Below are 26,307 nucleotides of genomic sequence, written 5' to 3'. Positions count from 1 at the left end.
AGCGGATTGGAAGAGGATGAAAACAGATGCAGAGGGAAAATGAATGTGCAGTTTGGAACAGAAGGGACAGTAAGTAAGGGAGCGGGTAGTTGGCGTGGTAAAGCTGGGGAAGGAAGGGAAGGGAGAGTAGATACATGAAGTAGGAAGGCACAAGCCAGAGGGGGCATATAGGTAAGGAAGAGGGGTGAAGGGAGAGGATAGGAGAGCACAGTTGTAGAGGAAAGAGAAAGGGTAAGTTTTTGTTGGGGCGGGGATGTAGACAGGTTGGGTTTGGGGAACAGATGGCGAGTTATGATTTTGGGGTAAGTAAATGAGGACATTGGGCGAGGACCCTCCTAGATATCGGTGTGACAGCTTCTGCACAGGTTACGTCAACGCGATCTGCAGTAAACCAGTCTATTATCCCTCTGCCCTTTTCTCCTTAATGAAGGGACACTTCAAGTACCTTTGATGATCTTCCGCTTGCTGAAATGGATGTATCTTTGCTGAAAGCCCTTGAACTCTTTAAACAAGCAGCAAACCTGAGCGGCCGGCGTTTAATTTGCAATATCTTATGCCTATAAAGCCTCATATTTCACAATTACAATTCAGCGGCATGAAACATTTATTCCTGCGCACGGACCTGGAATATTTTCATCCTTTTGATTCATTTTCCCTTTTAAAAAATTAATACTATGTTCCCGTAATGATCCTGTAGTTTATTCACTTATAAATTACCCTTTCATCAACCAGTTGTTTTGCTTGTGTGTAGTCAAATAATAATAATGCCACTTCTTTGGCTTTTAATTAATCATGTGCAGGACCCAGAAAGATCAAAAGCGCCTGTTTTACTTGTTAACTAAAAGACCTATAATGTTTTGCCAAATTGGCGAGCGCTTGTCATCTTTACATTTGCATTAAAAAAAAGCCAACGTGCAACGTTCCAGGACTTTTAACTTCATTATTTAGATTTATGCCGAAACGGCAAAACAAGTTTTTAAAGTTTTCATTGGTTTTATATTTGATGTTCAGGGATGAGGGGACACAAAGTTTCAGTTTGGGTCCTGAGCTCAGGTGTGGCCCTTGCTATGGCTAATGATGGGCCAGGGAGACACCTTTCAGAATTCCCATTATGAGGACCAGTAGTAATAACTGGGGCTGTTGTGTTGTAAGGGAATCACAATGTACAGCAGTGAGGGAATGTCTGGTTGTTTGGGGGGTACAAAGACTGCCATGGGCACATGTATGAACATGGGGCACCCGACAAGCCTAAACTTACTGTTTTGCCATTTACTACCTACATAAGGTACTACAAACAAGGTTATTGGGGAAAGAGACCCTTCTGTCGGCTTTCAGCTCTGTAATTAAGGACCTTCAGAGCTTTAAGGAGGGGGTCTTGTATATATGTCCAGAGCCAGCTGAGAATTAAGGATTTCAGGGTCAGATGTATTTCTCTGCATTATCTCCTATTACCTGTGAATTATGTTGGATGTTTTAGGTGACCCCAAGAACCTTTGGGCCCTGGGCTACCACCCAAATCACCTATATGGTAATCCACCACCGCTGGTCATTATACAAAAAATTGTTGCAGTAGGTCAAAATGGGTTAAAAAAGAGCCTAAACTCATCTCACCAAGCCTCTGCCACTCCTGTTCCATCACTACCTGGATATTCACTTCTCTCTACTTTACTTCCTGCTCCAATTGGCACACAACAGGAAGTAGCTCACACAACCAATCACTGGCTGAGATGGGTCTCCTCTGTGTCTTGTGATTGGTGAAGTGGGAACTTTGACTACTTCCTGCTGTGCCGTCATGGAAGCGGGAAGTAAAGTAGGCATCTAGGTGTGATGGAAAGGCAGAGGTGATGTTTTGGTGAAAATAACTTTCTTTCTTACTTTTCTTTAAGCATTTTTGAGCCCACTTCCACCAAAATCTCTTGTATTTGCTTCAAAAGTTTTGATAAGTGGTTAGTGGCCAATTTTGATTTTAAGCACCCTGGGGAAAAAAGGACGGTGAGGACTTCACTGTATGAGCGCTGCTACTTAATAACAACCCTTGAGATTGGACACAAAGGTCTAAGTTTGAAGTGTTTATTTCTCATTTGTACTTTATGTTACAACTCGAGTCTTCATCAGGTACCGGTCTATGCTGTCTATGTACTAACCTAACTTGGTAAAGTAAATCTTTACTTCTTTTCTTAATAGGGTTTTTAAATTAAGACCACCTACAACAATTCATACTTCATCCCATTCTGGAAAACTTATTTACACATATATCTAAAGATAGACAGAGTCTTGAGGACCTAAGGCAAACACCAATCAGGCTGCAGTGATGTTAGTATGGTCCAAATGTTGAAGGATATCTGTGCCTCTATTAGACCTGGATGGTTACAAATAGAAGAAAAGATGTACATGACAACAGGGATCCAGCTGGGGGTTATACCAACGCCCCGGCCCCCGATAAATCCAATTGTAATTACTCTTTTTGTCCGGTTGAACGTTAATTGCTCCACGCTACCTGCGCTTCGAGGCCAGTTGCCATGAAATATTACATTAGCAGAACCCAACACAATCTCTGTACACAGGACGGGATGGAGTGCACCCAGCTGTTTTCAAAGAGGATATAGATACTCTTGTCTATCTGCCCACGTCCACTAACCTTTGCCCCCCTACCGATCTGAGATGCCTGACTGGCACAGATAAGGCCACCCCTGTTACGGCCTCTGGCCTGATAATGCAGGTTCTAAGGAAACAAATAGGACCTTGAAGATTTTCTGGTTTCTTTAAATAGCTTAGTGGAATGACACATCTGTTTGAAGGTTCATGAAATCGCAATGACACAAGCTCTTGTAATAATTCCTCAGTTTTCTTGCCAAACGAACACAGAAAAGCTTAGACCGTGTGTGGTGGAAGATCAATCCCGGCCTTCAGCTCCTCGAAGACTCCATTTATTGAAAATCATTTTTAGATTTTCCTCCCTTATGATAAGTTATTATTACCCGTATTATAACAAATAACATTTTGTAAATATTGTTTCAATTTGCTGCATTTTTGGTGTTAGCCACGTGTAGTGCCCCTAGCTGTGCTCCATACCCTTCCTATAGGGTGCAACATCATGTTTTCAGCCAATCTTCCACACGCGTGGATTACTTAAGGCAACTTCCCTGTGGAAGGTGCCTGAGCATGAGGTTCCTTCCTTCCTTTTTCGCGTGATGTTTTGCATAGGCTGTCTTATTTCCTGATTAACTCTCATTTTGTTTACCAGTCTCTGGTTTGCTCTTCCTGCCCTGATCCATCGCCTCTATATCAGATTGTAATTGTTGTGCCGCCTATATTGTTTCTAGACCATGTCCCTACGTTTGTCCTGAGTCTGATGTCACTGAACAGGGACAACTGCAAGAGGTAGAGACTTGGTGGTTCCACGCAGCCCAGGTTAAAGGGTGGAAGCAGGAGACCTCATTGACAATGTAGTTAGGAGTAGCCCTGTCTGACATTGTGGGGCTTATTTACAATGGGTTCCCAGCGCACTTTCGTTGGATTTTCCAACGTTTTCAGGATTTACGCCGCTGTGACAAGTATGTTACAGGGGATTGTGCACACGATTGGATTTTGGCACAGCTGTGCCGGATTTCATGGGACACAAATCGTCAGACTATTCGACTGACTCGGACTTTCAAATTGTGTTGCAAGCCCAAGCACTTACATGCACCAGGAAGAAGAAGGTGAACGCCGGGGACCTGAGCGGGGAAGCGACACGCAGGGTATCGAGCGCACGATCTTGGTGAATCGCGGCACAGGGCATGATCATCGGACAATCCACTTGCAGTGAACTCCTCCAGTAAATGAGCCCCTGTAGGTCTACGTCTGCTGCGTTACATTGTGTTAAAGAGAACTTCACAAAATTTTCCATATTTTTATCTTTTTACTTTTTAGATCTTTTTCTAACTTTTGATATATTTGAACAGGATTTTAACTATTTGTATCAGGTTGTTTATATGAAGTTTCTATTTAAATTGAGTATTAATTGCTCCCTACCTTCTAGTTTGACCTGTGTGGGCTTATTGCATATCCTCCATTTTTACCTGAATGATACTTGTAGGTCTTCAGTCTTGTTACCATGGAGAAGTCCATTAGGCTCCATTCACACTGCCATCATGACTTTGTGTTTACGAGATAAAGGACAATTAAGATGAATCCATATTATCATTAATGTTACAGCAGGTGCTTTGGTTTTCTACATTTTCTTCACTTCTGTGATTAGGAGAAGCTTGACCCGACCCTTGGTGGCCCTTAACCCACAGCTGCAATCCACATCTACTACCTGATAGCAGAACATTTTGTTATCCATGGCAACATTGTAACATGTCACATTCCGGGGAATTTTGTGGTAAAATTTAAGCAACGAATAACAATAACAGTGTCTGTGCCTCAGCTTGGATCCGAAAAATTATGGATATCAATAACAGAACTTTCTTTATAAATTTTCTTACATAGTTTAAAATAATTTCAATTTTTTCAATCTAAGTGGAACAGGGATTTAAGTGATTTAAAGGCAATGTCTAGGCTATACATTTTGATATTAAAACCCCTAAAATACATTCTCCACTCTCCACACCCCTGCGGTTCTAGTGCTGTTTCCCTCTCCTCATCTCTGTCCAGGCTTATGTCATGAGGTTTCCTAGTCATATTATAGCACGTGACTGATTCATCTGCTGTATGTCTATTAGGAGGGCTAATGGGAGTGTCAAGGGTGAACCTGAGACCCCTGTCTCGATTGGCAGGCGCACCTGTGTTCCTCTTTCTGCCCCACTGCGCTACTTACCTCTTTGGGTTCCAGTGGCGTCTCCCGTGGCTCCTCGTGCGCGTCCCTGGTGCCTAGGGCGCGTGCATGCTGGCTCTTTTAAAGTTAAAGGGCCAACACACCGATAATTGCCACTGGCCACCTTTCTTTCCTGATAAACGCCCAGCCCCTTCCTGTTTTCCATGCCGGATCTTTGTGCTCAAACTGTTCCTTGCGACCTGTTTCTGTGTATTGACCTCCCGTTGTGACCCCGGACCTGTTACCGATTCTGCCTCTAACCTCCAGCTCCATCCCAGACCCTGAACCGCTGCTGCCTGTATTGACCTATTGCCTGTCCCCGACCACAAGATTGTCTGCTGATTTTGTACCTTAACCTTGGCTGCCACCGTGGACAAGTTGCGTCTGTGGAGCGACCTGGTGGCACCCTGCCGCAGCAATTCCAACCTGCTTTGCAGCGGCCTCTGTTGATAACCGGGTACCACTTGGACTCCGATCCCAGGTGTCAGCTTGTGTCATCGTCCGCGGTGGTCCAGGGGGTTCACTACCCCAGAAGCCTGACAGGGAGGCTTTAGAGGACAGCAGAGAGTGTGCTGCAACATTTGGTTTTAATCTATTTACGGGGAATCCAAAAACATTTAAATTGTTTTGTTTTTCATTTCTGTACTGACCACTGGGGTGGATTCAATAGTAAGACAGTTTGTGGTCAGCTCCTGAGCTCCCCCTAGTGGTGGCAGCAAACATATTATCTGGAACTATATTTTAAAAATGACTCTGAATAGATAAAATCAAAATGTGTGAAGTTATTAGAAGTGGCTTCTGTCGGAGTAGATATAGATTATATTTCATGAACCATTCTCCCTTCCACTGACTCACTTTCTATGTGCAACTTTTTTTTTTTTTTTTTATAATAAACCAGTGTTTTTTGTCTTTTACAACCCCCCTAACTATTCATTCCTATGTAACGCTACAACTGTGATGCTACTTGTGATGTATAAAACATTCAGGAAGTGGCATAAAAAATACATGAGAAGAAAACGAGCGCCCTTTTTTATAAGAAAAAAATATCTCATTTGCATCTTGTTACCCAGAATCCCTTTGTGAAGCCTTGGTGCCGTGTGACAAGTGAGCCAATTAGAGGGCTGTTACTGCTAGGAGTAGAGTCGGACTCTGGAGTATTCTGACACTGCTTAGGAAGCTATTGAGAGAAAGGAGGGAAAAAAAGGGAAAAAATTGATCTTGAAGACCTGATGCCATCTGCAACATTTTAGAAGAGACCAGCAGTTTTTGCGATTTTCTAGGGACACATTAGGAAAACATGGAGATAAAAATAGCTCAGCTTTTAGCTTTGGGAATGCAGCTGCCAGTAAAGCAATTAACATTTACATTATAGATCACAACTTTTCCAGGATAACAGGTTTAGTGGATTACAGCGCGGGAACGTTACTTAACAGATGCGGCGGAGCGTCGACTCTAGCGATAGAGAGGAAGAAGACCACGTAGGGCGCAAGCACAGGAACGCGCTGGAGATGTGCCGGAGACGTCTTCTCACTCCATTTTGCAAATTCCATATTAAACAAACTGCAGGTTCCAGATGGTGCAGGTTACAGTACAACAAATCAGCTGGAAAAATTGGAAATTTTTAAGCTATTTTTAGCTGATATGCAATCACGTACAAAATTCTTCTCGTGGGCCAACCATGATCAACAAGTCCAGCTGCGAATACTAAACATATGCTTTTAGTAAATCCAGCTTCCTGGCCGAATTCTGTAGCTTAGGATGAGTCATAAACGTTGCTGTAAGGTTGACCACAGAGTTTACCACCAAATAGTGGTACAAATAGTGTCATTACCACCAAATAGTGATACAAATAGTGGCCTATTGAGGTTTTTGCTGAATTTGATGCTTTATGTTTATGGAACCAAATACTTTAACTTCATGGTCCACAGGACCAGCAAATTTGCCCCATCATAGCCTTTGGAGTGCGGTAGAGAGCTGATCCCTCCATGCCATAAAACCTCTGCAGCGCCATCCGCTGATCCCTCCACACCATAACAACTCTGCAGCGCCATCCACTGATCCCTCCATGCCATAAGAACTCTGCAGCATCATCCGCTGATCCCTCCATGCCATAACACTTCTGCAGCATCATCCGCTGATCCCTCCATGCCATAACACCTCTGCAGCGCCATCAGCTGATCCGTCCATGACATAAAACCTCTGCAGCACCATTCACTGATCCCTCCATGCCATAACAACTATGCAGCGCCATCCGCTGATCCCTCCATGCCATAACACCTCTCCAGTGCCATCCGCTGATCCCTCCATGCCATAACAACTCTCCAGTGCCATCTGCTGAACCTTCCATGCCATAACACCTCTGAAGCATCATCCGCTGATCCCTCCATGCCATAACACCTCTGCAGCGCAATCAGCTGATCCCTCCATGCCATAACACCTCTGCAGCATCATCCGCTGATCCCTCCATGCCATAACACCTCTGCAGCATCATCCGCTGATCCCTCCATGCCATAACACCTCTGCAGCATCATCCGCTGATCCCTCCATGCCATAACACCTCTGCAGCATCATCCGCTGATCCCTCCATGCCATAACACCTCTGCAGCGTCATCCGCTGATCCCTCCATGCCATAACACCTCTGCAGCATCATCCGCTGATCTCTCCATGCCATAACACCTCTGCAGCATCATCCGCTGATCCCTCCATGCCATAACACCTCTGCAGCGTCATCCGCTGATCCCTCCATGCCATAACACCTCTGCAGCACTATCCACTGAATCAGTATTGAAAGAATTTACTGTGAAGACTTTTCGTTTGGCCACAACATTTCTGTGTTCAAAACAATTCATACAGTTAGTTTTATATAATATTTTCTGAGAAAATGGGAGGAATTCATTAAGACTGACATTTAGAACGCCAGTGTTAAAATTCCCCCTTCTAGCATCCTGCAATCGTAGACCTGTAGAACGGATAAGAACTGGGGGAACTTTTGCTATAGTCTCCTCTGATTTTCCAGCAGAGAGTCTAGAAAATGTGGTGGCCGGGCGCTCACGCCCCAGGACGTTCTCCTCCCACCCTGCTCCACATCCGTTCTCCATCCTTACACGCTCATAGTGGTGTGCGGGTCAGAGAATGCCAAAAACAGGCGGTGAGAGATTCTTGGTGGAGGAGCCATTATGCATCTCCCCCAATGACTTTTGGGTTTTCTTTGGCTGTAGCCAAAATCATTACCAGAAATAAACACTTGATAAAGTTCCTTCTGTGTGTAACAACTTTATATAATCTAAGAGTTTCACTTTTTCAATTGATATTTCAATATATTTTTTTGCTGATATTCTAATTTATTGGGAATCCCCTGTATGTGCCCTGTCCTTGTGTTTTCATGTCCCTGCTTAGTGCTTATGTTCTTCCCATACAGTCAGGGAGTCTGAGACCTGCTTGTAGATGGTCCATATTGACCCAAACTTCTACCCAGTCATAAGTCAAGCTCACCTGCTTAGGTATGGCCTCGGCCCCCTTGGTTACTATACAGATGGCTACATAGTAGCAGATGCCGGAGTGCAAGGTCTGTAGAAAGTAAAGATTCTGTCACTGAGGAAACTTGTTTTTCTGCTCTTTGATTGCAAAACACACAAGACAAAAAAAGCATTTTTGCTACTTCTTAGAAACCGCCAGCTGTTAAATGAGCCTTCCCATTCATCATGAATGACAAAAAGTCACAGGGAGCTCACCCACCCTGACAAGCTTTAAGGGAGAAGATGGGAAAAACCGTCCACTGGGAATCATTGATCTCTCGTTTCCCGTCCCGCAGGGCGAGCATTGTGCACAGCTGAAGCGAAAATCAGACGTTTTCTCTGAGCCGCAGGAGCCGGAGCCTTAGAAATCTCAGAAAAATATAAAAAGTAACAGAATCCATTATACATCTGACTTCTATGAGGACAATAATACAGACATTAATTAGATGGAAAGCGATATGTGTTATGTACAAGAAATCACATATTTATGTTAAAGAAAAAGATAGAACGTGTCCCGGATCTGAAATTCGGCTTCTGAGTCGTGTTTTGGATGCGGCTCCCCAGGGGCTTCTATGGCCACTCAGTGTCTGGCCACAACTTCTCCTGGACCTGCAGTGCAGCTATTATAGGGCTCAACTATGGAGCATATAGTGATAGAATCCTGTATTATACTCCAGAGCTGCACTCACTATTCTGCTGCTGGTGCAGTCACTGTGTGCATACATGACATTACTTATCCTGTACTGATCCTGAGTTACATTTTGTATTATACCCCAGAGCTGCCCTCACTATTCTGCTGCTGGTGCAGTCACTTTGTACATACATGACATTACTTATCCTGTACTGATCCTGAGTTACATCCAGTATTATACTCCAGAGCTGCACTCACTATTCTACTGGTGGTGCCGTCACTGTGTACATACATGACATTACTTATCCTGTACTGATCCTGAGTTACATCCTGTATTATACTCCAGAGCTGCACTCACTATTCTGCTGCTGGTGCAGTCACTGTGTACATACATGACATTACTTATCCTGTACTGATCCTGAGTTACATCCTGTATTATACTCCAGAGCTGCAGTCACTATTCTGCTGGTGCAGTCACTGTGTACATACATGACATTACTTATCCTGTAGTGATCCTGAGTCACATCCTGTATTATACCCCAGAGCTGCACTCACTATTCTGCTGCTGGTGCAGTCACTGTGTACATACATGACATTACTTATCATGTACTGATCCTGAGTTACATCCAGTATTATACCCCAGAGCTGCACTCACTATTCTGCTGCTGGTGCAGTCACTTTGTACATACATGACATTACTTATCCTGTACTGATCCTGAGTTACATCCTGTATTATACCCCAGAGCTGCACTCACTATTCTGCTGCTGGTGCAGTCACTTTGTACATACATGACATTACTTATCCTGTACTGATCCTGAGTTACATCCTGTATTATACCCCAGAGCTGCACTCACTATTCTGATGGCGGTGCAGTCACTGTGAACATACATGACATTACTTATCCTGTACTGATCCTGAGTTACATCCTGTATTATACTCCTGAGCTGCACTCACTATTCTGATGGCGGTGCAGTCACTGTGAACATACATGACATTACTTATCCTGTACTGATCCTGAGTTACATCCTGTATTATACTCCTGAGCTGCACTCACTATTCTGCTGCTGGTGCAGTCACTGTGTACATACATGACATTACTTATCCTGTACTGATCCTGAGTTACATCCTGTATTATACCCCAGAGCTGCACTCACTATTCTTCTGCTGATGCAGTCACTGTGTACATACATGACATTACTTATCCTGTACTGATCCTGAGTTATATATACTCCAGAGCTGCACTCACTATTCTGCTGCTGGTGCAGTCACTGTGTACATACATGACATTACTTATCCTGTACTGATCCTGAGTTATATCTTATATTATACTCCAGAGCTACACTCACTATTATGCTGGTGCAGTCACTGTGTACATACATGACATTACTTATCCTGTACTGATCCTGAGTTACATCCTGTATTATACCCCAGAGCTGCACTCACTATTCTTCTGCTGATGCAGTCACTGTGTACATACATGACATTACTTATCCTGTACTGATCCTGAGTTATATATACTCCAGAGCTGCACTCACTATTCTGCTGCTGGTGCAGTCACTGTGTACATACATGACATTACTTATCCTGTACTGATCCTGAGTTATATCTTATATTATACTCCAGAGCTACACTCACTATTATGCTGGTGCAGTCACTGTGTACATACATGACATTACTTATCCTGTACTGATCCTGAGTTACATCCTGTATTATACCCCAGAGCTGCACTCACTATTCTTCTGCTGATGCAGTCACTGTGTACATACATGACATTACTTATCCTGTACTGATCCTGAGTTATATATACTCCAGAGCTGCACTCACTATTCTGCTGCTGGTGCAGTCACTGTGTACATACATGACATTACTTATCCTGTACTGATCCTGAGTTATATCTTATATTATACTCCAGAGCTACACTCACTATTATGCTGGTGCAGTCACTGTGTACATACATGACATTACTTATCCTGTACTGATCCTGAGTTACATCCTGTATTATACCCCAGAGCTGCACTCACTATTCTTCTGCTGATGCAGTCACTGTGTACATACATGACATTACTTATCCTGTACTGATCCTGAGTTATATATACTCCAGAGCTGCACTCACTATTCTGCTGCTGGTGCAGTCACTGTGTACATACATGACATTACTTATCCTGTACTGATCCTGAGTTATATCTTATATTATACTCCAGAGCTACACTCACTATTATGCTGGTGCAGTCACTGTGTACATACATGACATTACTTATCCTGTACTGATCCTGAGTTACATCCTGTATTATACCCCAGAGCTGCACTCACTATTCTTCTGCTGATGCAGTCACTGTGTACATACATGACATTACTTATCCTGTACTGATCCTGAGTTATATATACTCCAGAGCTGCACTCACTATTCTGCTGCTGGTGCAGTCACTGTGTACATACATGACATTACTTATCCTGTACTGATCCTGAGTTATATCTTATATTATACTCCAGAGCTACACTCACTATTATGCTGGTGCAGTCACTGTGTACATACATGACATTACTTATCCTGTACTGATCCTGAGTTACTTCCTGTATTATACTCCAGAGCTGCACTCACTATTCTGCTGGTGCAGTCACTGTGAACATACATGACATAACTTATCCTGTACTGATCCTGAGTTACATCCTGTATTATACTCCTGAGCTGCACTCACTATTCTGCTGCTGGTGCAGTCACTGTGTACATACATGACATTACTTATCCTGTACTGATCCTGAGTTATATCTTATATTATACTCCAGAGCTACACTCACTATTATGCTGGTGCAGTCACTGTGTACATACATGACATTACTTATCCTGTACTGATCCTGAGTTACTTCCTGTATTATACTCCAGAGCTGCACTCACTATTCTGCTGGTGCAGTCACTGTGAACATACATGACATAACTTATCCTGTACTGATCCTGAGTTACATCCTGTATTATACCCCAGAGCTGCACTCACTATTCTGCTGCTGGTGCAGTCACTGTGTACATACATGACATTACTTATCCTGTACTGATCCTGAGTTATATCTTATATTATACTCCAGAGCTACACTCACTATTATGCTGGTGCAGTCACTGTGTACATACATGACATTACTTATCCTGTACTGATCCTGAGTTACTTCCTGTATTATACTCCAGAGCTGCACTCACTATTCTGCTGGTGCAGTCACTGTGAACATACATGACATAACTTATCCTGTACTGATCCTGAGTTACATCCTGTATTATACCCCAGAGCTGCACTCACTATTCTTCTGCTGATGCAGTCACTGTGTACATACATGACATTACTTATCCTGTACTGATCCTGAGTTATATATACTCCAGAGCTGCACTCACTATTCTGCTGCTGGTGCAGTCACTGTGTACATACATGACATTACTTTTCCTGTACTGATCCTGAGTTATATATACCCCAGAGCTGCACTCACTATTCTGCTGGTGCAGTCACTGTGTACATACATGACATTACTTATCCTGTACTGATCCTGAGTTACATCCTGTATGATACTCCAGAGCTGCACTCACTATTCTGCTGGTGCAGTCACTGTGTACATACATGACATTACTTATCCTGTACTGATCCTGAGTTACATCCTGTATGATACTCCAGAGCTGCACTCACTATTCTGCTGGTGCAGTCACTGTGTACATACATGACATTACTTATGCTGTACTGATCCTGAGTTACATCCTATATTATACTCCAGAGCTGCACTCACTATTCTGCTGCTGGTGCAGTCACTGTGTACATACATGACATTACTTATCCTGTACTGATCCTGAGTTACATCCAGTATTATACTCCAAAGCTGCACTCACTATTCTGCTGGTGGAGTCACTGTGTACATACATGACATTACTTATCCTGTACTGATCCTGAGTTACATCCTGTATTATACCCCAGAGCTGCACTCACTATTCTGCTGGTGGAGTCACTGTGTACATACATGACATTACTTATCCAGTACTGATCCTGAGTTACATCCTGTATTATACCCCAGAGCTGCACTCACTATTCTGCTGGTGGAGTCACTGTGTACATACATGACATTACTTATCCAGTACTGATCCTGAGTTACATCCTGTATTATACCCCAGAGCTGCACTCACTATTCTGCTGGTGGAGTCACTGTGTACATACATGACATTGCTGCATTTAGTGTTTTGAATCTGGAGATATTTGTCTCCTCTTTTTCATTTCTGAGTTAAATACCATATCTTCTGCAGCACATTGCAAACTTGAAGCAAAGAACAGACTATCCCTTTAAATGATTAAATTTCCTCAGGATTTTGTGTGCTGTCAGTGTCAGCTGCTATAAATAGTGATCTGCAGATGAATATGGAAGAAGATATTTAATTATCAGTGTTTTAGTTTGTCTCGTGCTGTGAAGACGCGGCACTTATAAATTATTACATTATAAATTATTACATTACATCTTCTTCGCTGAAGTTCACACCTAATGCCAGAAAACTGCAACAATACTTAGGTGATGAATAATTATGCACAAAATGAGAGTGATATCACTTTAAACAGTTGATGTCTGTATTCATTATTACTATGTGTCAGCGCCTTGGGTGAGGGATGGAAACAATAGCAGAAAAGTATCTGATATCTATTGTATTTATTTATCTCCTATCTATCTCATATTCATCTATTTCATATCTATCTATCTCATATCTATCTATCTATCTATCTATCTATCTATCTCCTATCTATCTATCTATCTATCTATCTATCTATCTATCTCCTATCTATCTATCTATCTATCTATCTATCTATCTATCTATCTCATATCTATCTATCTATCTCCTATCTATCTATCTATCTATCTATCTATTTATCTCATATCTATCTATCTATCTCCTATCTATCTATCTATCTATCTATCTATCTATCTATCTATCTATCTATCTATCTATCTCCTATCTATCTCATATCTATCTATCTCCTATCTATCTCCTATCTATCTATCTATCTATCTATCTATCTATCTCATATCTATCTATCTATCTATCTATCTATCTATCTATCTATCTATCTCATATCTATCTATCTCCTATCTATCTATCTATCTATCTATCTATCTCCTATCTATCTATCTAGCTCATATCTATCTATTTCATATCTATCTCCTATCTATCTTATATCTATCATCTATCTCATATCTATCTATCTATCTATCTATCTATCTATCTCATATCTATCTATCTATCTATCTATCTATCTATCTATCTATCTATCTATCTCCTATCTATCTATCTATCTCATATCTATCTATCTATCTATCTATCTATCTATCTATCTATCTCCTATCTATCTATCTATCTATCTATCTATCTCCTATCTATCTATCTATCTATCTATCTATCTATCTATCTCATATCTATCTATCTATCTATCTATCTATCTATCTATCTATCTCCTATCTATCTATCTATCTATCTCCTATCTATCTATCTATCTATCTATCTATCTATCTATCTCATATCTATCTATCTATCTATCTATCTATCTATCTATCTCCTATCTATCTATCTATCTATCTATCTATCTATCTATCTCCTATCTATCTATCTATCTATCTATCTATCTCATATCTATCTATCTATCTATCTCATATCTATCTATTTCATATCTATCTCCTATCTATCTATCTATCTATCTATCTATCTATCTATCTATCTCATATCTATCTATCTATCTATCTATCTATCTATCTCATATCTATCTATCTCATATCTATCTATCTATCTATCTATCTATCTATCTATCTATATACAGTAAATGCAGTTATTAACCCCCTCTTGTTCTCTCTCATAGTTTCTGCTCAGAACCTGAAGGCCAGCCTGGACTCCATGGATAACCAGATCAGACGACTAGAAGGTGACATAAAAAATTTTCCGAAAACAGACAACGCTCACGATAAGTTTGTGGAGAAAATGAATATATCCTTTTCTAGAAGTTTGATTGTTTTTAGGCCATTCACATTAATCTTCAGCACAAGTTAAATATTTCCGCATCATGAGATTCTCGGCACCAGCCTGATGTCGCACATCTGTGAGTAGGATGAGTGGTTGCGATGGAGGAATTTCTATGATAAATCTGCCGCAAGGTCCGACTGAGCGGAAAACTGGTGCACGGTCATTAGTAAATGGGGCCCAATGTCTTGTTAAGGGTAGAGAAGGGTTCAATGTGACTCAATCTAGTGGTTTTATGTAGAGAAGGTCAGCATCATTAGTGATCTCGGTCCTAGTGGAGGATCTTCTTCCAGTATCATTAGTGATCTCTGCTCTAGTGGAGGATCTTCTTCCAGCATCATTAGTGATCTCGGTCCTAGTGGAGGATCTTCTTCCAGTATCATTAGTGATCTCTGCTCTAGTGGAGGATCTTCTTCCAGTATCATTAGTGATCTCGGTCCTAGTGGAGCATCTTCTTCCAGTATCATTAGTGATCTCGGTCCTAGTGGAGCATCTTCTTCCAGTATCATTAGTGATCTCGGTCCTAGTGGAGGATCTTCTTCCAGCATCATTAGTGATCTCTGCTCTAGTGGAGGATCTTCTTCCAGTATCATTAATGATCTCGTTCTAGTGGAGGATCTTCTTCCAGTATCATTAGTGATCTCGTTCTAGTGGAGGATCTTCTTCCAGTATCATTAGTGATCTCGTTCTAGTGGAGGATCTTCTTCCAGCATCATTAGTGATCTCGTTCTAGTGGAGGATCTTCTTCCAGCATCATTAGTCATCTCGGTCCTAGTGGAGGATCTTCTTCCAGCATCATTAGTGATCTCGGTCCTAGTGGAGGATCTTCTTCCAGCATCATTAGTGATCTCGGTCCTAGTGGAGGATCTTCTTCCAGTATCATTAGTGATCTCGTTCTAGTGGAGGATCTTCTTCCAGCCTCATTAGTGATCTCGGCTCTAGTGGAGGATCTTCTTCCAGCATCATTAGTGATCTCGGCTCTAGTGGAGGATCTTCTTCCCGTATCATTAATGATCTTGGCTTTAGTGGTGGATCTTCTTTCAGCATCATTTATGATCTCAGCTCTAGTGGAGGATCTTCTTCCAGTATCATTAGTGATCTCGTTCTAGTGGAGGATCTTCTTCCAGTATCATTAATGATCTCAGCTCTAGTGGAGGATCTTCTTCCAGTATCATTAGTGATCTTGGCTCTAGTGGAGGATCTTCTTCCAGTATCATTAGTGATCTTGGCTCTAGTGGAGGATCTTCTTCTAGTATCATTAGTGATCTTGGCTCTAGTGGAGGATCTTCTTCCAGTATCATTAATGATCACGGCTCTAGTGGAAGATTATGAAGATGAATGACCAGCAGGTGGCAGACCTGTGCACAGTTCAAGGCAGCTGTTGTCTGTAAGTACGGTCATATATAAGGCGCACTGGACTATAAGGCGCACCTTTGATTTCTGAGAAAATCAAAGGATTTTTAGTGTGCCTTATAGTCCGAAAAATACGGTAGTTATTGTAAAGTATCTGATTTCTAAAGTGAAGATTAGTTTAAATTTTCATTTTATATTTTGTGCACATATAGAATTATCAAATGTTCTTTACTTGTCAGCAGTCACAGAAGAAATGTCATTTTCTTGTCGCACTCCTCAGATCGGTTCATTTGTAACATTGTATTTCACTTCTGGAAGAAATTATCGGATTATTAGATTTCCTGGATGGATTTTCTTACATTTGTGTATAAATCTATGGATTCTGTGATATTTCTATAGGTTTGTTCTCTTTTTATTCCATTCTTTTATTGCTGGAGGTTTTGTATATTTTTTTGTTTTCTGTATGATTTTTGGGTGGATCTGCTTGGAGGAGATGTGGTTGGAAAGCTTTGGATACATTTTGTCCTGTGGTATATTAGAGATAATCATATTTCCCTATTGTAAGCCGCTCATGTCCGGGCTGATCAGCGCCGCTCCGGCCTCCTGCAGCTCCAAACGATCTTGATAAATGTCTGTTTTTCTGCCCGGTACGGCCTGAACCAGAGAGGAAAGACACGGTTGCATAATTTCTGTGAGAAGTTGTAGGATAGAAGTAGTAGTACTGTGATGTGCCCATATATACAGGAGAATAGGAGTAGTAGTGTGCTCTGCCCATATATACAGGATAGGAGTAGTAGTGTGCTCTGCCCATATATACAGGATAGGAGTAGTAGTACTGTGCTGTGCCCATATTTACAGTATAGGAGTAGTAGTACTGTGTTGTGCCATATATACAGGATGGAATTAGTAGTACTGTGCTGTGTCCATATATACAGGATAGTAGTAGTAGTACTGTGCTGTGCCCATGTATACAGTTTCTGAGTAGTAGTACTGTGCTGTGTCCATATATACAGGATAGCAGTAGTAGTACTGTGCTGTGCCCACATATACAGTATAGGAGTATTAGTACCATGCTGTGCCCATATATACAGTATAGGAGTAGTAGTACTGTGCCCATATATACAGGATAGGGCTAGTAGTACTGTGCTGTGCCTATATATACAGGATAGGGGTAGTAGTACTGTGCTGTGCCCATATATACAGTATAGTAGTAGTAGTACTGTGCCCATATATACAGGATAGGGCTAGTAGTACTGTGCTGTGCCTATATATACAGGATAGGAGTAGTAGTACTGTGCTGTTCCCATATATACAGTATAGGAGTAGTAGTACTGTGCTGTGCCCATATATACAGGATTGGAGTAGTAGTACTGTGCTGTGCCCATATATACAGGATAGGTGTAGTAGCAGTACTGTGCTGTGTCCATATATACAGGATAGGTGTAGTAGCAGTACTGTGCTGTGTCCATATATACAGGATAGGTGTAGTAGCACTGCCGTATCGCTTGGTGTCGCAGATTACTATGGCCCCGGAAGTGAGCTACAAACACTGTAGTGAATGAGTGAGTGTGAGACACCAGACCCGGGAGCAGAAGTGCCGCTGATCTCATACGAATGAGCAAAGGTCCTCATATGTCAGTCCTAGCAAACGCCTTTAACTGCGCTCAGCATCGAGAAGTTTCATAGTCTGAACAATAAACATTCACTCCATTGTATCTTGAGGACCGCACAGAATTTATTCACTTTATTATTTCCTTTCAACTTCTAAAATTTCTTTAATTTTCAAAAATGTGCCCAATTTAGATTTTGAGTGACACCCAGCACAGTCTGACACTTTTACATTACTTCCATTGTGATGCAAATTTCACGTTCTCAAAAAAAAAAAAACACCGAGAAATAAAAAAGGTTTTTCAATAGAAATTCTGCAAGCTCTGAAGTAGCAGATGACATTACAGCGAATACGAAATGATCCGGGTGTATGGCGGACGATTGATGGACGGATAATATGCATTATGATTATTAAAAATCAGCACTTATACATCTTATGATCTTCCTTTGTTGGTAAATATAATGGGGCAGATTTACTTACCCGGTCCATTCACTAAGGTAGTTCCCCGGGATTCACTAAGGTAGTTCCCCCGATGTCCACTAGGTGTCGCTGCTGCGCTGAAGTTCGTCGGATTGCACTGAAGTTCACCGTCCTCCGCTGGGTGCAGGTAAGTGCGTGTCAAGTGACACTTTTTTTTTTTAAATGCGGCGGTTTTACCGAATCCGTAGTTTTTTTTTTACGCCCACGCCCCCCGATTGCCGTCACGTGCACAATACGATCACATGCGCCAAAATCCCGGGGCAATTCAGGGAAAATCGGAGCAAATCGGAAATATTCGGATCGGGCCCTTAGTAAATGACCCCCAATGTATGTTGGATGTAAGGCGGCAGATATTACATGTGACAGCGGGACATGAGGTGGGACGGGTCCGGCGAGATATTCCGCAGGTTCCTGGCACTTCACATAAGCGTGTGTTTACCGTGCGGAATGTTCTATGAGATTTACAAGTTGTGGCATTTCATAGACTTCTTGTGAATGCATGAAGGAATCCAGGGGAAGAGGCTGGAGATGTCAAACCATTAATCACTCCCTGTGGAGGCGCTCAGGCCTGCGCCGCAGCCACCGAGCTTCCTAACACGTATAAATAGACACCAGCTGGGGGTGACCGGGCCGCGGAGCTGACTGCCTACAGCTCATCAACGTGATGAAGCCATCCGACCACTAAAGACACAAGTCAACGACAGAAAAATAAATCAGGGTAACTGAATCAAGGAGCGAAGGCGTAAAACATGGATAAAATGCATCTTACATTATGTAAAATACATAATGCATAAAGAAGAATACAAGATGCTGCTTTACCTGAATATTGTGCTCACAGCCGGATATCACTGCTTTACTGTGTTGTAATGATTCCGACCGGTAGAAAATTTGGGTAAAATTTTGGCAAAAGTGTTAGTTGACTTCTACTTCATCAACATGTTGAAGCCAATACAATACTAAAAGGAAGTCAACTCAATGACAGATCACTAAGGAGCAAAGCTGCACGAAAGGTGTAAAAGAAATAGAATGTAAAACACATTGGGGGTCATTTACTAAGAGCCTGATTCGCGTTTTCCCGACGTGTTACCTGAATATTTCCGATTTGCGCCGATTTTCCCTGAATTGCCCCCAGAATTTGGCGCACGCGATCGGATTGTGGAGCATCGGCGCCGGCATGCACGCGCCGGAAATGGGGGGCGCGGCCGAACGAAAACCCGACGGATTCGGAAAAACCGCTGCATTTAAAACAAAAAATGTGTCGCGAAAATTACACTTACCTTCACCAGGTATAGGCCGGTGAATTTCAGGGCATTCCAGCGCACCTCCAGGGAACTTCAGCGCAGCAGCACCACCTGGTGGACGGCGGAGGACCCGAAGGACCCGAATCCACCGCAGAGAACGCGCCGCTGGATCGCGAACGGACCGGGTAAGTAAATCTGCCCCATTATAATAGAAAATGAGAAATGATGTTGGAGATTTGCAGAAGTTTCATCACGGTCAGATATTCATGTCCTTGGATGGCGACTGACATTACTGGATTCTATAAGTTGATGTAAAGTGATTTAGGGTGATAACAAAATGTTGTCAAAATTTTGCAATTCTTTGAGCGTTGACTTTTTAAAACATGAGCTCCTCAATGTGATAGAAACATCAGACTAGGACCTAGGGTTATGGCGGTTGTTTGAGTGGCCAGCGCATGTCCCCATGTATTGTTATGGGCTCATACACACAGCAGTGTGTCCATTGCCACATGTATGTGCCGAGTGACCCAGCCAAAAGTAATAGAGACGGATCATGGGACACGAGGCCTTGGGCTTCTTACACATGAACCTGAGCGGTTGGGGAGGTAAACAATGGAATGTGATCAGCGTGTAATCTGTTACCGAGATAGATATCCACAAGATTCACCCATGTGTCGTCCATTATTACAGATCTGCAAAAAAAAGCAAAAAACAGACGGGTGTTTTATCACAGTCCTTACACAGCAGTGTAAGGTCTGATTACACATCTCTCCAGGGACAATACATAACACTTGTTGCAGAGAGCACAGGGCACAGCAGTGTAAGGTATAATTACACATCTCTCCAGGGACAATACATAACACTGGTTGCAGAGAGCACAGGACACAGCAGTGTGAGGTCTTATTACTCATCTCTCCAGGGCCATTACCTAGCACTGGCTGCAGAGAGCACAGAGCAGAGCAGTGTGAGGTATGATTACACATCTCTTCTGGGACAATCCCTAACATTTGATGTAGAGAGCACAGAGCACAGCAGTGTGAGGTCTGATTACACATCTCTCCAGGGACAAAACATAACACTGGCTGCAGAGAGCACAGAGCACAGCAGTGTGAGGTATGATTACTCATCTCTCCACGGACAATACCTAACACCAGTCTACAGGTGCACCTTTAGCTCTGCTACATGTGTTTTGGGTGAGTCAGACTTGACATTTGTGTCACTGATTATTGTTGGGCTCTTGGCCGCTAACACATGGAGGGACGATTAACATAAACCGTTTTCTTGTGTCCTGTGTCTCCAGCAGTCAGTGTCAGGGGCAGTATCTGTAATCACAGAGCGATGCTAGATAAGTCCTGACTGAGGCCATTGTACCGGGAACAGCCGCACATTCACGCCATGGCGGCCTCTCGCTGACTAATGTGCCCTGCAGAGCGTTCTACCCACTTGTACGGCGGCCAGCTGGCTCCCGCTCAGTCCTGCACATCCAGCCAGTCCTTCATTTCTAACAGGAATGGGAGATTTAAAGTCTAGAATTGGCTGAGGAGACTCCACGACACATTTTGGGTATTGAAATTTTCAACTTTAACCGGCTGAAGTCTTTAAATCTCTCGGCCTAATTTTAAAAAAAAAAAGCAATACCCAGCGATTCTCATTGTCTGATGGCGAGCCAAGAGGCAGCGCTGCGCCCCGTGAATAATGGAGCCGCGCTCTAATGTGCGAGAGTCTCCTGCTGAATAATGACAGATCCAACATAAATCCTGACCCAGCGCCTTCTCCTTCCTCAGCACCAGCGACAAGGATACACACTGACTCACTACATGTCTACATTACACAGGGAAACTGTCAGCAGGGGTCACCATGTTACGTATTGTCTCTGGAGAGATGTGTCATCATACCATACACTGCTGTGCTCTGTGCTCTCTGCAGCCAGTGTTATGTAATGTCCCTGGAGAGATGTGTAATCATACCTCACACTGCTGTGCTCTCTGAAGCCAGTGTTATGGATTGTCCCTGGAGAGATATGTTATTATCTCTCACACTGCTGTGCTCTGTGCTCCCTGCAGCCAGTGTTATGTATTGTCCCTGTAGAGATGTTTAATCAAATGTTTGTGTATGTTACTAGTATCAGGACTGTGAAATATGGATTTACATTCCAGGATTCCAATGGGGGTATTCCCACACACTGCTGTGCTCTGCACCCTCTGCAGCCTGTGTTTTTCATTGTCCCTGGAGAGATGTGTATTAATACTATTACACTGCTGTGCTCTCTGCAGCCAGTGTCAGGCTGTGTCCCTGAAAAGATTTGGATTCAGAACTTTGTTTATGCTGTTAGTTGCAGCAGTACTTTAAAATATAAAAGTATATTCCAGGATTGTAGCTTCTCCAAGTGCATTGGGGGGTGCTGCTTTACACTGCTGTACTCTGAACTCTCTGCAACCAGTGTTACGGATTGTCCCTGGAGGGATGTGTAATCATACCTTTATGTACACTCACCGGCCACTTTATTAGGTACACCTGTCCAACTGCTCGTTAACACTTAATTTCTAATCAGCCAATCACATGGCGGCAACTCAGTGGATTTAGGCATGTAGACATGGTCAAGACAATCTCCTGCAGTTCTCCCGAGCATCAGTATGGAGAAGAAAGGTGATTTGAGGCCTTTGAACGTGGCATGGTTGTTGGTGCCAGAAGGGCTGGTCTGAGTATTTCAGAAACTGCTGATCTACTGGGATTTTCACTCATAACCATCTCTAGGGTTTACAGAGAATGGTCCGAAAAAGAAAAAACATCCAGTGAGCGGCAGTTCTGTGGGCGGAAATGCCTTGTTGATGCCAGAGGTCAGAGGAGAATGGGCAGACTGGTTCAAGCTGATAGAAAGGCAACAGTGACTCAAATCGCCACCCGTTACAACCAAGGTAGGCAGAAGAGCATCTCTGAACGCAAGGTACGTCGAACTTTGAGGCAGATGGGCTACAGCAGCAGAAGATCACACCGGGTGCCACTCCTTTCAGCTAAGAACAGGAAACTGAGGCTACAATTTGCACAAGCTCATGGAAATTGGACAGTAGAAGATTGGAAAAACGTTGCCTGGTCTGATGAGTCTCGATTTCTGCTGCGACATTCGGGTGGTAGGGTCAGAATTTGGCATCAACAACATGAAAGCATGGATCCATCCTGCCTTGTATCAACGGTTCAGGCTGGTGGTGGTGGTGTCATGGTGTGGGGAATATTTTCTTGGCACTTTTTGGGCCCCTTGGTTCCAATTGATCATCGTTGCAACGCCACAGCCTACCTGAGTATTGTTGCTGACCATGTCCATCCCTTTATGAGCACAATGTACCCTGTAACATCTGATGGCTACTTTCAGCAGGATAATGCGCCATGTCATAAAGCTGGAATCATCTCAGACTGGTTTCTTGAACATGACAATGAGGTCACTGGACTCAAATGGCCTCCACAGTCACCAGATCTCAATCCAATAGAGCATCTTTGGGATGTGGTGGAACGGGAGATTCGCATCATGGATGTGCAGCCGACAAATCTGCGGCAACTGTGTGATGCCATCATGTCAATATGGACCAAAATCTCTGAGGAGCTTCCAGCACCTTGTTGTATCTATGCCACGAAGAATTGAGGCAGTTCTGAAGGCAAAAGGGGGTTCAACCCGTTACTAGCATGGTGTACCTAATGAAGTGGCCGGTGAGTGTATATTGCTAGTAGCAGCAGGACTGTGATATCTGGATTTATTTTCCAGGATTGTAGCTTCTCCAAGTGCACTGGGGGTGTGTCCTCACACTGCTGTGCTCACCGCAGCATGATGACACACACTTGTTGCACTTAGAGACGCTGTAATCCTGTAGTCTAACCTAAGTTCCTGAGTTGCAGGAACACAGCTTGACCACTAGTTACAGAATGGAGGTGTTTTTGCTTGTATGTTCTATGTGTTGTTTCTGGTGTAGGGGGCGATAGAAACATCTGATCGATGTTGGTCACCAATGTCAGTGCACAGAAAAGTCCCTTTAAGGATGGGTCTTACCTGGAAAGGTTTGTAAAATCCCCTAAAATATGTTTTAAAGTGGTTTTCCAATGAAAGAAAGTTCTCAACTTATAGCCTCCTTTTGATGTTTACACTATAAAGATACATTTTTACCCTTTACTTTACAATTTTACCCTGTTTTATTGCTGTTGTAGCTCCTATCACTCATTGATGGTCAGTGTAAGATTCCAGAGTGTGAGCGGGGACTCTCTAAGCTGACACTTCATGATTTCTCTGTGCTAGAAGATGCTGTGTGATGACAATGTGCCTAGATTATCAGGGTACAGGGTTTATCTACACTTTCATTTACCTTCTGAACATTCTACTAGTATTTGACACATAGAAAAAGAAATGAGACAGATGATAGATGATGAGATCCATAAGATACATATTACACACAATGATACTCAGCTATAACCCACACGGTCCGCCCTGCTACATGCCACCTTCCCTTCTATAAAGATCCTATCTTAGCTGTAGCTTGAAGCATAAGTCTGTGCATGCTGCTTGCTGGCAGGAAGTGCCTATGTCTGAGTTGGTCATGTAATGGATGGGGAGGGCCTGGAGACAGAGAGCCCTGCAGTGTGCAAACAGGAGAAGCTATTCATGAAAAGAATCTGTCCTACCCTAACCAGAAGATTAGTGGTCCGATCCCACAGTAACCGAAATTGTGTACACCAGGACTGATAGAGACAGGTTTGAATTATATCTGAAATACTGTATTTTTGTTAAATAGAGAATGTGTTATTTTGTTATTCTGAGTATATTTAAGAATCTTGTCTTTGTGGGAATAACACTTTAAGTGATGTTGGATCATGAGTGAAGTTTCTAGACTATGACAAGTCACATGGTCTCTCCACATCCCACCTGTAAGACCTTTGTTTCCCCCCAATCTCTATAATGGGAGGGTCCTATCGGCAGTCCCCATAATGGTTGATTCCTGTCCCTGACAGGACGATGCTATTGGAGCCACTTTGTTTATGCGCAGACAGTTGTGTGTTGGCGGTGAGGATTTGGGAGGCGAGACCCTCAAAGTGCAATTTAATAAGTTTTCTGCGGTGAGTTAATCAATTATGCAGAGTCTGTGAAATGGAATCCGCCAACCTCTGCGTTCCGGGGGTGGCTGCAGCCGCAACTTATCAAAAGCCAATTTACTGTGAGGCGGAAAGGGAGGGAGGCATCAACGTGATTGCAAATTAATTAGAAATCAATATTCTGTCAAATAATGGATATAATGGCTCTGCAGAACATCTCACAACACTCCCATCATTCACTCTGCTCATTGTGTCGCTCTCCATTTGTCTTAATTACTATCATATAGAGAAACATAATGTGATACATGAAGTTGTCATAGAAGATAATGACCGCAGCGTAACGTGTCATTAAGAGGGGCTCCGACAATATGGAACCTTGTCCTCAACTGCTAAACACCCAGCCCCCAACAAGAAGAACTAATTCATCCACAGTCACTACATGTCATGAGGGATGCCATGTGTGACATTTTATCTAAAGTTACTCCACCAGCAGAATAGTGAGTGCAGCTCTGAAGTATAATACAGGATGTAACTCAGGATCAGTACAGGATAAGTAATGGCATGTATGTACACAGTGACTGCACCAGCAGAATAGTGAGTGCAGCTCTGGAGTATAATACAGGGTGTAACTCAGGATCAGTACAGGATAAGTAATGTCATGTATGTGCGCAGTGACTGCACCAGCAGCAGAATAGTGAGTGCAGCTCTGGGGTATAATACAGGATGTAACTCAGGATCAGTACAGGATAAGTAATGTCATGTATGTACACAGTGACTGCACCAGCAGCAGAATAGTGCGTGCAATCTCATTCTGCTGTGTGCTACTGAAGGGTGTGGTTGTGTGCTGCTGAGCTCCTGCACCACCTGGTGGAAGATCAATCCACCCAGGCCTGCTCTCTCCTCCCCAGGGAGGGAGTGGGTTCTGTGGGATGAATCCTGCAGGAAAATCCCAGGCTTCTGCCTCCCGGACCAGGCCGGCGGGGGGCAGGAGAAACCAGTTACCGGCCAAAGCGGAGGGGGTAAGAAGATCTGCCCGGAGCCAAGGACGCAGCGATGTGACCTCGGCTGCCACCCCCAAGACCCAGGGAAGCCGCAAGGTCTCCGGAACACAGAAGATCAAGGCAAGTGACATCAGCCTGAGTGCTCCTCCTGGAAAGCTGGATGTGTGTGCGGGAAAGCTGGGTGGTTCAGCTGGAAAGCTGGGTGCTCACGGAGGTGTGCAAAAAGCATGGGGTGATCTTAAGGCCCGGGAGTCTGCTTCCATCTATGGCTCCCGGATTGCTGAGCACCTCCGTGAGTACGAGGAAGCTGGAAAAGCGCTGAGGAGGCTCCAGGAGGAGATAAGGGAGACCTTGGCCCTAGCGGGGGTGGCCACTAAGAAGAAAAAGTCTGATTTTCTTACCACCATAGACAGACTAAAAGCCGAGGTCACCGCTCTGCAGGAGAAGCGACATCTAATCCGCGAGCACAGCGGTCCGTTCCGTGAAAAGTTGGAGAATGATGCCCGGTTTGATGACATGCGCCAGGAGCAGTTAAGAAAACTGAAGGGGCTTCAGATCCAGGCGGATGATGGCGATGATGAGGAGGAT

At 43.2% G+C, this 26,307-nt stretch overlaps 1 protein-coding gene across 4 annotated transcripts in view; it reads left to right on the top strand.

The window, feature by feature from the left end:
- Window positions 1-26,307, top strand: part of DIAPH2 (diaphanous related formin 2) — a 784,751-nt gene that overhangs the window by 492,394 nt on the left and 266,050 nt on the right. For all 4 annotated transcript variants that reach the window (XM_072125632.1, XM_072125631.1, XM_072125630.1 and 1 more), the window contains one exon: window positions 14,808-14,933. In XM_072125632.1, coding sequence (XP_071981733.1) covers window positions 14,808-14,933 — 126 coding nt within the window. The remainder of the gene's footprint in view (window positions 1-14,807; window positions 14,934-26,307) is intronic.

Source organism: Engystomops pustulosus, chromosome 9 (genome assembly GCF_040894005.1).
Source record: "Engystomops pustulosus chromosome 9, aEngPut4.maternal, whole genome shotgun sequence".
Lineage (NCBI taxonomy): Eukaryota > Metazoa > Chordata > Amphibia > Anura > Leptodactylidae > Engystomops > Engystomops pustulosus.
The sequence above is the reverse complement of the archived record's forward strand: the minus strand, read 5'-3'. Positions and strand labels throughout refer to the sequence as shown.